Source organism: Mustela lutreola, chromosome 1 (assembly GCF_030435805.1).
Source record: "Mustela lutreola isolate mMusLut2 chromosome 1, mMusLut2.pri, whole genome shotgun sequence".
NCBI lineage: Eukaryota > Metazoa > Chordata > Mammalia > Carnivora > Mustelidae > Mustela > Mustela lutreola.
The window spans coordinates 72664081-72677572 of NC_081290.1; the positions used below are offsets into that span (position 1 = coordinate 72664081).

Genomic DNA, 13492 nt, shown 5'->3' on the forward strand with positions numbered 1-13492 from the left:
TGCAGTTTTTTTTCAGTCCTGAGAATAACATTTATTATTCAGAGTTATTTCTCTTTTTATTGCTATGTCAATTTCTATCCTGTCTAATAGTCCCAGAGTAAATGATGGTTTCTTTCTGAAGTCTCTGTAGAACTCCCCGAGGTCGACTTAGATGTTCCTTTTTTTATATTCCCATTGTACTTTGTAGTTTCTTTAATGACATTTACATGATTGTAATTGTTTCTATGTTGTTTCTCCTTACCAGACTTTAAGCTGTTTGAAGGCTGAGTCCTATTTTTGTGTTTCTGGCATAGTTCTGTATTTCGTATTTAGTAAGTGCTTAATAAATATTATTGAAAGAACTGGTATAGTAAGAGATAGGAAAGAGGTAATGTCATTGTAGGGAAAAATTTGTCCTTGAGGATCAGGTGGAATTTGAATAATCAAAGAAAAGGGTGAGAGAAGAGGACTAGCAAAGGGATGGGATGGGGATGAGCATGGTATGTGTAGTGAACAGTGAAGATACTTTTCTGATGGGAACATGTTTCTTTATACTTGTATTCGTCATATCTTTACTTTGTATTTGCTATATGAAAGGCACTGGTTTAGGTGATACAAAGCACAGATTTTTAAAATTTGGTACTTTGGCGGGGCGCCTGGGTGGCTCAGTGGGTTAAAGCCTCTACCTTCGGCTCAGATCATGATCCCAGGGTCCTGGGATCGAGCCCTGCGTTGGGCTCTCTGCTCCGCAGGGAGCCTACTTCTTCCCCTCTCTCTCTCTGCCTGCCTCTCTGCCTACTTGTGATCTCTCTCTCTCTGTCAAATAAATAAAATCTTAAAAAAAATTTGATACTTTGGGAGAGTAGTCGGAAGTAAGATTAGAAAGGTAAAGAGGAGCAGGATTTTAGAGGACCTCGAAAGAAAGGCATAGGTGTTGTGCTTTAAGATTAGTAAGAGGTACCAAGTGAAGGATCTGCTGGAAGCTGTTATTTCACTGATGTTTTTATGAGGGAGGTACCTGTGTGGATAGGGAAGAGAGTGATAGAAAGTGATATTGAGGGGCACCTGGGTGGCTCAGTTGGTTAAGCATCTGCCTTGGGCTTAGGTCATGACCCCAGGGTCTGCTCAGTGGGGAGGCTGCTTCTTCTCTCCCTCTGCCTGCTGCTCCCTTTGCTTGTGCTCTCTCTTTCTCTGTCAAATAAATAAATAAGCTTAAAAAAAAAAAAGACCTTGGCTAGGTCAGAGGATATGAGATTATAGAGATTGGGTCAAGAATGAGAGAGTATGGGCGCCTGGGTGGCTCAGTGGGTTAAGCCGCTGCCTTCGGCTCAGGTCATGATCTCAGGGTCCTGGGATCAAGTCCTGCATCGGGCTCTCTGCTCAGCAGGGAGCCTGCTTCCTCCTCTCTCTCTCTGCCTACTTGTAATCTCTCTCTGTCAAATAAATAAAATCTTTAAAAAAAAAAGAATGAGAGATTATGATGGTTTTTCAGGAATTCTGAACTTTAGAACTTTACTTTTTAGATAACTTGTGTGGGTGTTAGGGTAGCTTTCTGAGCTAAGCACAATAGGAGAGGTAATACGTTTTCTTTTCTTTTTTTTTTTTTAAGATTTTATTTGTTGATTTGACAGACAGAGATCACAAGCAGACAGAGAGGCAGGCAGAGAGAGAGAGAGGGAAGCAGGCTCCCTGCTGAGCAGAGAGCCCGATGCGGGACTCGATCCCAGGACCCTGAGATCATTACCTGAGCCGAACGCAGTGGCTTAACCCACTGAGCCACCCAGGCGCCCCAGGTAATACGTTTTCTGAGCAGAGGAAAAAGTGAGTTTAGTTTGAGACACATTGAACTTCTCTTCCCACACTTTTCCCTAGCCCATTTAATGGCTATTCCATTGTGCTCCGACTATCTTTGGATTCATTTTTGATTCTTCTTTTTATCTCATATCCATATTCACATTGCTATAAAATCTTGTCCATTTACTTTTGAAATATATCCAACAGTTGACCACTTTTCACCCTCTCCAGAACCTAACCACTATCATTTCTCACCTAATTATTATAGTAGCTTCCTAACTGATCTTCTTGTTTATGCCCTGTCCCCTTATCTGTTTTCAACCCAGCTTCTGAATGATTCCTATAATAATCAAGTCATCCGTCTCTGTGCATAAAACTCTTCTTTCCTGGAGTAAAAGTCACAGACCTCGAGGAGGGCCTACATGTCCCCTTCCCCTTTCTCTCCCATTTTCTTCTTTCTTCCTTTTGCCTTTTGCTCACTTCACTCCAGCCACAGTGCTCTTCTTGCTAATCCTTGAACTAGTCTGGTGTACTCTATCCTGAAGTTACTATATTTCCCTTTCCTTTGACTAGAGGGCTCTTCCCCCAGTCACTGGCGCAGCTCACTCCCTACTTTCGGATCTTTACTCATATGTCACTTTTTTAGTGAATCCTTCTCTGACAACCCAGTTTGAAATTATAGTTCTCTTCCTGCAGAATGTTATTTCCCTTTGATTCATTTGTCTCCTTAGCCTTTGTCACCATCTACATGTATACTGTACATATTTTATTTTCATCTCTTCCCACTGGAATTTAAGATCCATAAGAATGATGATTTTTACTTTATTCACTGTTGTACCTCTAGCACTGAGAACTGTAAGCATATAATAGGTGCTCAATATTTGCTGAATGACTAAATTAATTAATGGAGTGCCTGGGATATCTTGGAATAGATGCTTGCTATTTATTTATACCCTATTTAATTTCACAAAGAAGTAGAGGCAAGAAAGTGTCTACTAGACAGGGTGCCTGGGTGGCTCAATCAGTTAGGTTTCTGCCTTCAGTTCAGGTCATGATCCTGGGGTCCTGAGATTGAGCCCTGCATTGAGCTCCCTGCTCAGCAGGGGAACCTGCTTTTCCCTCGCCCTCTGCCCCTCCCCTCGCTTGTGTCCTCTCTTTCTCTCTCTCAAATAAATAGATAAAATCTTTAAAAAAAGAAGGAAAGAAAGAAACTAATAGACAAACCGGAACCCATTAAAATGGTTTAGAGTGGAAGAAAGATTTGCATGAAGCCATGGCAGTACATGAGATAGCTTAGAGAAAGTATAAAGAGTCAGAAGAGGATTAGGGATGGGATTCTGGAAACACCTCCATGTAAGCACTGTTCTTTGACTTTGCTAGGCAGGAACCTAGGCCTTGTGCTTCAGAGTTCCTTATTGGGCCTTTGTTGAGTTTTACCCCTACTGATAGAATGAGGATATGGGTGGCCGGGGGGTGCGAGGTGCACAAGGAAACTCGTTCATTTGATACCATTTCTACATTAAGTTCTGAGTATTTGAACCCCAGAATTCCCTGCCCATGTAGTGCTTCAAAAGCCTCTTCTCTGATTCTCTCCTCTCTTGACTGAACACATGTATCGGCTTCTCTGGGCTTAAGTGATGACCAAGCAACTGCTGTGTGCAGGCATGTGGCCAGAACTTTGACTTGTGGGATGGGATGTCGACATGTATACATATGAGGCTCCTTATGAATGGAGTTGAACTAAAGGTGGGAGGAGAGAAAGGGGGACGGCTCCCAAAGAATTTGAGTGACTCCCATGCCACTATAGAACTTGAGGGAGTTTGAGAATTCCAAATCAGAACTTAGCCTTTTAGATTGTTATATTCTAGGGGCACCTGAGTGGCTCAGTGGGTTAAAGCCTCGGCCTTCAGCTCAGGTCATGATCCCAGGGTCCTGGGATCGAGACCCACATCGGGCTCTCTGCTCAGCAGAGAGCCTGCTTCCTCCTCTCTCTCTCTCTCTCTGCCTGCCCCTCTGCCTACTTGTGATCTCTCTCTGTCAAATAAATAAATAAAATCTTTAAAAAAAAAAAAAGAATAGATTGTTATATTCTATCCTCCCTCTATATGGGAGGATAGAATATAATAATTTAACATCTTGTTAGCTTGATTTATAACTTTAAAATATTTAGACATGTAGAATGTAGGCTTCCATTTGTACTCTTGCTCCAAGCCCCCCAAAATTAGGGGTTGGCCTACAGGAGGGAATTGAAAAAGAGTAGTTAAAGAGGGAGAAGAGAAATTCAAGATAGAGTTTCAAGGAGGGAATGATCAGTAGTGTCAAATACTTAAGAGACATCAAGTCCTGTGAAAACAGATATATCCATTGAATTTGACTGACAATCGGAATTTAGTAAAAATTTCATTTGGTGGTGATAGATGCCAAACTTCCATAAAAGGAGAAACACCTTTCTTTTATGAGAAAACCCATAAAAGGAGAAACTTCCTAAAGGAATTAGGAAGTGGAAACAGAAGTTAGAGGAGATTTCCCCCTAGATTCATCTCTGAGAAAGGAGCAAACTAGAACGGGAGCTGGAGGGCTTTGCAGGGTTATGGAGGATGACTTTCCTTTCCTGTGTTTAAGATGAAAGGGTCTTATAGATCCTGCCATTTTGAGGGGAAGGACCCGATGTTGTAAGAGAAGGTTAAGGAAAAGGAGGGAGTAATTGATGGAGCAAGACCTAACATCCAGTACGTAGGTCGTTCGATCAGCCTCTGAAGGGAGGGGGCTGTTTGAGGAGGCTCGGGATGTTTGGATGTGTATGGAAGCTAGGTCCGGAGGGTGAGAGAGCAGGAATGTGACTTAATAGGCCGCATATCATTGATTTTATGTTACAATAGTTTTTGGGTTAGGGTTTTTAAGCCTGATTTTATAATCCTGGGCATCAGGGTTTATGCTTGCAGCCAGATGTTAAAATCCTCTTGGTTACTTGAAATATAGCCCATGGTATGAGGCCTAGGCCATAGCATGTTGGGTATGTCTGTATTCAATAATTTTGACAATTTAGTGGTGACTTACAATTTTAAGTTTGATAAAGATTTCTGATTCCTCAATAGCCTAGAAATAGTTTCTTTATTACATCCATTATATAATGTGTGTTATCAGGATTTGGAGATGGCTTATTGTAAGAAGTACATATTATCTGAATCATACCTATTTTGGGTAAAATATTTTCAAATGGAATTATATTAATACTGTCTTTTTTCCCCCACATAGTAGTTCCAAAGAACTGCTGGTTTATATTTTAGCTCTTGCCAACTTGTGAAAATAGTGAAGGATGATTACACTACTTACCATTCAAATTGTAAGTAAACTTTATTTCTGCTATTATTACCTAAGTGTTAAGAAAACAGATATTGAAAATAGCTATTACCTTTTATGATAGTAGTGAGCTTTAGTGTGATATGAACTGTGGATTTTTACTAGTTTTTGTTGTTAAAATACAAATACATCCTATCCCATTGTCTGTGATAAGATAAAAAACAATACTAACAGTCCTGAATGAATTTTAGAAGGTGTGAAATTTCTGCCTTTTTTCCAGGTATTTCTTTTATTGTATAAATTTATGGAAATTCTTTATTTTATTTTCATATCTGTATAGTGCCAGGGGTCAAATTTTAACATAGGCCATGATATTAATGGAATGATTTATTAGAAATGTATATTCATTTCTATTTAAATATACTTAATTTTTATGCATTATTTAATTTTTATATGAAAATATGTAACAAATAAATCTTTAATTCTTTTATGAAAAATATAACCTACATAAAATCAAATAAAATATAACTATAGGAATAATCTAATGCATAAATCTAGATTATATGTATATATCAACATTCATCACTACTAGGAAAAAGGCTTGAATTATGTTTATTTGAAGTGATTTCCTATATTGAAATTTAAAAAATATATATCTTATTTATTTTAGAGGGAGCATGAACACAAGTGGTGGGGAGGGGCAGAGAAGAGCGGGGAGAGAGAATCTTAAGCAGACTCCTTGTTGAGAGTGGAACCGCATGTGGGGCTTGATCTCGCAATCCTGGGATCATGACCTGAGCCAAAACTGAAGAGTCAGATGCTTAACCCACTGAGCCACTCAGGGATCGCTGCTATAATGAATTTTTAACCAATAGCAAAAAAACCCCAAAAACTACTGAGGAAAGAATGATAAAGTAATATTAAAGGCATTCCATGTGATTTTGCTATTTTATTTTTAAACTACTCTATTTGAAAGCTTAAATATATAACTCAAATTAATCCATTTTATAGTCCTTATAGAGTATTCAGAATATGAACACAAAATGAGATTGCTACCATAAGCAAGCAAATGACATTTTTAATTATATTAGTCAAATAAAGAAACTAAAGGAGCCAAGGAAGAATGAAATATTTACAAACCAATAAATCTTTTAATTTGGTAAATAGGCAAATAATTTTAGAAGTTGTCTTGATTTAGCATATTTTATTATCAATGTATAAAAGATTTTTTAAATTTCTATGAAAATATTTCAGGAATAAAAGTACATCTTCATAAAAAGAGAAAGTTATAACATTTTACATTTTATCCGTTAGAATGTAAGTATCATAAGGTCATCTATGTGCAATCACTTGATTGCAATAACTTGTTCATGAAGTTGACGGCTCTAAGGAGGAGAATGCTCATTACTGCCCTCTTTTGACACTGGGCTTTGTAAGTCTGAGCTCCCTTTTCTTAGTTTACAGAAGTGTCAAAGATTAGATTGTAAAATAGATTGTGTTTTTTATATCCTTCCTGTATATTTTTAATAACTTCTCAAATTCTTCCTCTTTTTAGGCCCTCTGGTTAATCATCTTTAGAAGACTGGATTTCTGGATATCTCCTTCACTCTAAAAGTCTGTTGACTTTTAGAACATGATAATGCAAACTTGTAACACTGCAGTCATCTATGAATCTTTAAATTACATTGATTAATAGCGTTCGAAGCTTCCTCAGGGAATAACAATGACATCAGCAGTGGTTGACAATGGAGGTTCTGTTTTGGAGCTTTCCAGCAATGGAGTAGAAAATCAAGAGGTTAGGCATCCCATGTATTACATTACTGTTTTGTTCACAGAAATCAGTATATGAACTCATTTTGAAACTAATGGGAAATACACACACACACACATTTATACACACACACACACACACACACACATATATATTTAAACTTGTATATTTTAGTAGAAATGTACAATGCATGAAATTGTACATGTACATATTATGTGCCCTCACATAATTTAGGTAGTAGAAGGTTGAGGTAGGTATTGCCAGGCTCATCTGAGTTTTTGAAACATGCATATATTGGAATGAACTGGGAGGAAAAAACTGAAAGAAAGAACACAGAAAGTTTTGAGATAGGTTTTAATTCCTGATAAAAATCCATTGTTTTGGATTACAGAATCTGTAGGTAAATACTGTACCTAAAGACATAAATTAGATTCATCTTAAATTAGAATTTTGTATTTCCTTTAGTTGTCATCTGTGCTTTTTGGTTATTTTATTATACCTAATTCAGCGTGGAGAACTATCATATTTTAATCCCATATATATATGTATATATATATATATGTATGTGTATATATATATATACACACATACATACACACACACACACGTACACTTAAGAATTTGGGTGATTTGTAAATCAGAAAGAAAGGTTTTGAAATGTTTTACATGTAGAACTCTGCATCATTAGCATATTTGGTTATTTTCTTATTACTGATAACATTGAAGAATAGGAGATAGGAGTAGAAAAATAACAGTACCAGAAACATAAGGACTTCCAAGGCCTGGCTTCTGTTCCCTCCATTCAGTAAAGACTGAGTATTGGGTAGGATCTAAATTAAAATATATTAGTGCTGTCATAACAATGGACAAATACTTGATCAGAGAAGAGATGGGCAAATGGAAATCTGGCTGTGTTTTAAAAATCTGTATTCTCTCTATTCTGTGGAAGATACTCCTGTTACTGGTCCTTAGTACCAGCATAGTAGAATAGTAACAGAACCAAGAAATGTTAGAATATTAGGCTGTGTATTCTGGAATCTGTTTCTTTTTCTTGCTTGTTTTTGTCTGTTCAGTCTTCCAAGGTAACTATAGTTAAATTCAGTGGGAAGGGGATAAAATGAAGGTACTACTTTTTCTTTGTTCTCAGTGGACTTGGTAACCAGAATGTTCTTACTGTGTTTGAATCTAAAACTGATTTAAGGTCCGTTAAGAGAAGCCACAGCTAGAGACTGTACTTAATTCTCAAATTCAATAATTCTCATAATCAGTTTCTGTTTGTTCCTTGAAGATTGACTTTCTATATGATCACTTCTAGATATGACTCCCCAAAGAGATCAGAGATTCTGGGGACTTCCATCCCCTTCACATCACCCAGACCAATTATTACTTCTTTTTCCAGTGCTTTCTCTTTGATATATAGTTTTACTTTGTTGTATTTAACCCTCAGAAGGGAATCACCAAGAGTAATAGGCAGTGTCTATTTACCTTGTGCTCATTTGGTATCATTATTATGGGAAAAAGGGTGCAACAGTTTGTTTCTGGAAGACACTGTATTTTTCTTCCTTTACATGGAACCCAGGTGTTCATGGCCTGGAGGACTAATTATTATAGAAGAAAGAATCTGATAAATGAAGTCATTTTACCAAAGCATTATTGATTAATGATTTATGTAGTAGGTAGCCTATGGGTAGTCACAGGCATTTTAGGTGATATGGCCCTAGAATGGGGGAAATTATTCTTGGGGAACTCTTTCTTCAAATTATACTATGTAGATATGCACTTACTTTCATTTATTTATTCCTTCAGTAAATATTAATTGTTTACTTACTGTGCATCAAGTACTTTTCAAGGCACTGGGAATGAAATATTTCAGAATGGCTATGAAGAATAAATCAGGGCTAGAGTTAGATGGAGAGTTGGTAGGGGATATTTTAGTTAGGGTGGTCAGAGAAGCTTTTTCTGAAGAGGTAGCATTTTATTTATTTTTTAATTTATTAAGATTTTGTTTATTTATTTGAGAGGGAGTGAGAGTACAAGCAGGAGGAGCAGCAGAGGGAGAACGAGAATCAAGCTCCCTGCTCAAGGAGCCTGACATGAGGCTTGATCCCAAGACCCTGGGATCGTGACCTGAGCTGAAGGCAGACACTTAACTGACTGAGCCACCCAGGTGTCCTTGAGGAGGTGCATTTTAGTTTAGATGTAAATAAATAAAGTAAGGGATTGAGCTGTAGAAATAGAGACATCTGGGAAAAGAGAACTCCAGGAAGAAATTGGAAAGTAACTAGTATCTGAAATGTCACCTAATATTACAAAGGGAATTTTGAGGATAGTGTATGTTATAGATAGATTTAATATCTATACTCTAGAATATAGGGTGGGGTGAAAAAATGACCTGTCAAAATTTTATAATCCTAGTTCCCGAATCTGAAGAAAAAAATAAATGTTTAAAAATTGTGGGCATTTGGAGAGTTATTGATGATTTTTAGGCTTTATTTTTTTTAACTTTATTTCTGATTATAAAAGTAATGCATTTGATACAATTAGAATAAGTGTATTTCTGGCAAAGAGACCAAAAACCAAAGATGCCAACTACAGTCTTACTAATGAGTATAGATGCAAAAATAAAAAATGGAATAATAATAAATATATAAAATGCAGTCATATATTAAATTCAGTACTAAATATGTTTTAGATACACAAGGGTAACAATTAGTGTATATACCCCTACTAATAAGATGCATGACCTATGATATATTAATAAGGATAAAATACCAGATGAAATGAGATTTTATGAAATTGAATATCCATTCCTGATTAAAAATCCTGATAATATAAATACAGATACATATTTCTGTAACATTATAAAAAATAACTGATAAAAATCAATAGCCAGAATCCTGTTTAATGGTGAAGTGCTGGAGTATTTCCTTTAAAATTGGAAAGAAAAAAAATAAAATTGGAAAGAAGATAAGTATGGGCACTATTGTAACTATTATTTAATATTCTCCTATAATCAGACAAGATAATGAAAAAATATATAAACACTGGAAATAAGACCAAATTACCATCTTTAGATAATATGATTCTCTACTTAAGAAAACCTGAGGAAGTCCGTGAAAACCAATTAGAACGAGTAAGAGTGCTTGGTAGTTTGGTGGGTGCAAATTAACATTAAAAATATCTAGCTTTCTTTTGTAAGGGGCTAGTTAGAAAAGATCATGGAAAATAAGGTTCCTTTCAGAAAATTAACAAAAAAATACAAAATATTGAGGAATAAATGTAAAAGATAATGGGACTTCTTTCAAGACAATGAATTAATGGTACTGAGGTACACGAAAGAAGACTTTAGCAAACAAAGAGATGTACTTTGTACTTGGATAGGAGAGATGGAAGGAGTCAATATTATGGAGGATGTCAATTTCCTCCAGTTAGTCTACATATTTTATTCCATCTTTATCAAATGTTAGAGCAAGTTTGGGGGAAATTGATTATAAGGACCTAAAGATTGTATGGAAGAGTATATATGTAGGAATAATCAGCAGTTTTTGAAAAGGAAATGTATAGCAGGTAAGTCTCATAGAAATGGGAGTTAATGCAGAAAAAAAAAAGAGGACTTAAAAACATAGCAAATACAATTTTAGAGAACATCTGCTTTCTTACAGAATTGGGAGTTCTTCCACTCAGATTGTGTTGGAATAACAGACCATATTTTTATTCCAACCATTAACAAGGAGGAAAATGAAAACATGTGAAAGCACAGTTTTGAAACATTGGTGCTATGGTCTGAATGTTTGTGACCCCCCAAAATTCATATGTTGAATCCTAACCCTCAAACATGATGTATTGGGAGGTAGGGCCTTTGGGAGGCCTAATTAGGTCATGAGGGAGGGACTTTATGCATGGGATTAGTGCTCTTATAGAAGGCTCCAGGGAGATGGCTTGCTCCTTCTGCCATGCAAGGATGCGTTAAGGAGGCTTTGACCTAGAAAAAGACCCTCATCCAGTCATGCTGGCACCCTGATTTTGGACTTATTGCTCCCACAACTGTGAACAATAAATTTCTACTGTTTATAAGCCATATAGTGGTATTTTGTTGCAGCAGCCTGAATGGACTAAGACAGTTGGACATCAGAAGGCACAGGGCTGTGCTTCCCGAGAGAAGAGCAGGTGATCTCTGATTGTACTGACTCATTGCTTGGAGCCACTTTCTGGATCACAGTGTAGGGAGAAGGAACCCAAACAAAGAGTGACAGTGTCACTGAACTGAGGAAATAGAATTTTGAATTTGGTGGGGTTTATTTTGTTTGTTTGTTTTTGTTTTGTTTTGGGGCAGCAAAGCAAGGTTTATTGAGCAATTTATTGAGCGATAACAAAGTGATAGTACAAAGCTCCCATGGAGGAAGGGTATCCAAGAGGGTTGCCTAAAATTTGGAATTTGGAGAGACAAACACTAATTTGAAGTGCAGAGTATCTGAGAGGAAGAAGCTACCCAGAGAGAGAATACCAAAACGCAGCCTCAGGCACTCTGGGTTTTAGCTGAATAAGCTTCCCAGATATAATAAACTCAAAACCAGGCAAAGAATGACCAGAAAAGTATAAACTCAATACTTAAGCCTGAGTTCACTCAGGGCTGGGAGATATTAGAATTCTTACTAGTTAGGAGAGAGAGTCCTTGTTAAATGCTCAGGGCATTGCTAGAGTTATGCCTTCCAGTCGGGCTAAAGTAGTCCTAAAATAAAGGGTAGTTCAAACTTGCCCTAAAAACTTTAAAAAAAACTGGCCTTGAAAAAGACCCATAAGCAACCTTTTTTTTTTTTTTTTTAAGATTTTATTTTTAAGTAATCTCTACACCCAACATGGAGCTTGAACTCACAATGCTATCAAGAGTTGCATCCTTTTCAGACTGAGCCAGCCAGGTGCCACTTGACCTATAAGGAACTTAAACTTCATAGTAAACATTATTAAAATACTACAACTGTATGTAAATTGCACCCAACAGTGTAAAATTCACACATTTTATTTATTTATTTATTTATTAAAGATATTTATTTATTTATTTATTTGACAGAGAGAAATCACAAGTAGGCAGAGAGGCAGGCAGAGAGAGAGGAGGAAGCAGGCTCCCCGCTGAGCAGAGAGCCTGATGCGGGACTCGATCCCAGGACCCTGAGATCATGACCTGAGCCGAAGGCAGTGGCTTAACCACTGAGCCACCCAGGCGCCCCTAAAATTTACACATTTTAACACCCAGTCATGTTAAATGCAAAGAAGGAGGTACAATATAACCGATAACTTGAAGGAAAAAAATACTATCAAGACAGAAAAACAAATGATAGAGATGATGAAATTAGCAGATAAGACTTCAAAACAGCCATTATAAATATGCTCAAGAAGTTAAAAGAAAACATGAACCTCAGAGGAGAGCCATAAAAGACATAAAAAAATAAAAAACCCAAACAAAACATCCAGAAATGAAATACATACTATTTGTAAAAATTTCACTGGATAGGATTAAAAATAGATTAGGTTTAGGGCTTCTGGGTGGTTCAGTTGTTAAGTGGCTGCCTTTGGCTCAGATCATGATCCCAGGTCCCTGGGATAAATCCTGCATCAGGCTCCCTGCTCCGTGGGAAATCTGCTTCTCCCTCTCTCACTACCCCTGCTTGTGTTCTCTCTCTCACTGTGTCTCTATGTCAAATAAATAAAAATTTTAAAAAAATATGTTACCAGGAGTAAAGATAGACATTTCATAAATGATAAAAGGACCATTTATCAAGAAATGCATATGCACTCAATATTAGAGCTTCAAAATACACAAGGCAAAAAGTGACAGAAAAGAAAGAAACATAGATAAGGAAGGAAACATAGATAAGTCCACAGTATTAGTTGGAGATTGCTCCATTCCTCTCAGAAGCTGACAGGACAATTTAGAAAATCCATGAGGATATAGAAGGCTTCAACAACATTACCAACCAGCTTCACCTAATGGGCATTTATGGGACTCTCTACCTAATAGTACACATTCATTTTGAGTGTGCATGGACAGTGAACCGAGATAGGTCATAAGCTGGGCTATATATCTGAATACTTTTTTAAGTTTTTTTTTTTTTTTTTTAAATTTTTAAGTAATCTCTACACTCAGTGTCAGGATTGAACTCACAACCCTGAGATCCAGAGTCACATGCTCCACCAACTTGGGTAGGCAGGTGTATCTACACATTTCAATACTTTTTTAGAAAAGGATTTATTTTAGAGAGCACGTGAGCAGGGAAAGGGTAGAGCAAGGGACAGGGGAAACAATCAGATTTTCCATTGGGGCTCTATCCCATGAGCCTGAGATCACAACCCGAGCTGAAGTCAAGGTTGGATGCTTTCCTTTCTTCATTAAAACTCTCCACAGTGTAGGGATAGAGGGAACATACCTCAGTATCATAAAAGCCATATATAAAAGCCCACAGTGAATATCATTCTCAACGGGAAAAAACAGAGCTTTCCCCCTAAGGTCAGGAACATGCAGGCATGTCCACTCTCACCACTGTTTTTCAACATAGTACTAGAAGTCCTAGCCTCAGCAATCAGACAAAAAAAGAAATAAAAGGTATCCAGATTAGCAAAGATGAACTCAAACTTTCACTCTTTGCAAATGAC

At 37.0% G+C, this 13492-nt stretch overlaps 1 protein-coding gene across 7 annotated transcripts in view; it reads left to right on the forward strand.

Moving 5' to 3' along the window:
• Positions 1 to 13492, forward strand: part of ELF2 (E74 like ETS transcription factor 2) — a 101375-nt gene that overhangs the window by 24833 nt on the left and 63050 nt on the right. For 6 of the 7 annotated variants that reach the window (XM_059168538.1, XM_059168527.1, XM_059168552.1 and 3 more), the window contains exons 2-3: positions 5029 to 5116; positions 6629 to 6868. The exons of the other annotated variant lie outside the window; for it this stretch is intronic. In XM_059168538.1, coding sequence (XP_059024521.1) covers positions 6797 to 6868 — 72 coding nt within the window. In that variant the 5' untranslated portion in view covers positions 5029 to 5116; positions 6629 to 6796. The remainder of the gene's footprint in view (positions 1 to 5028; positions 5117 to 6628; positions 6869 to 13492) is intronic. 7 annotated transcript variants of the gene reach the window in all.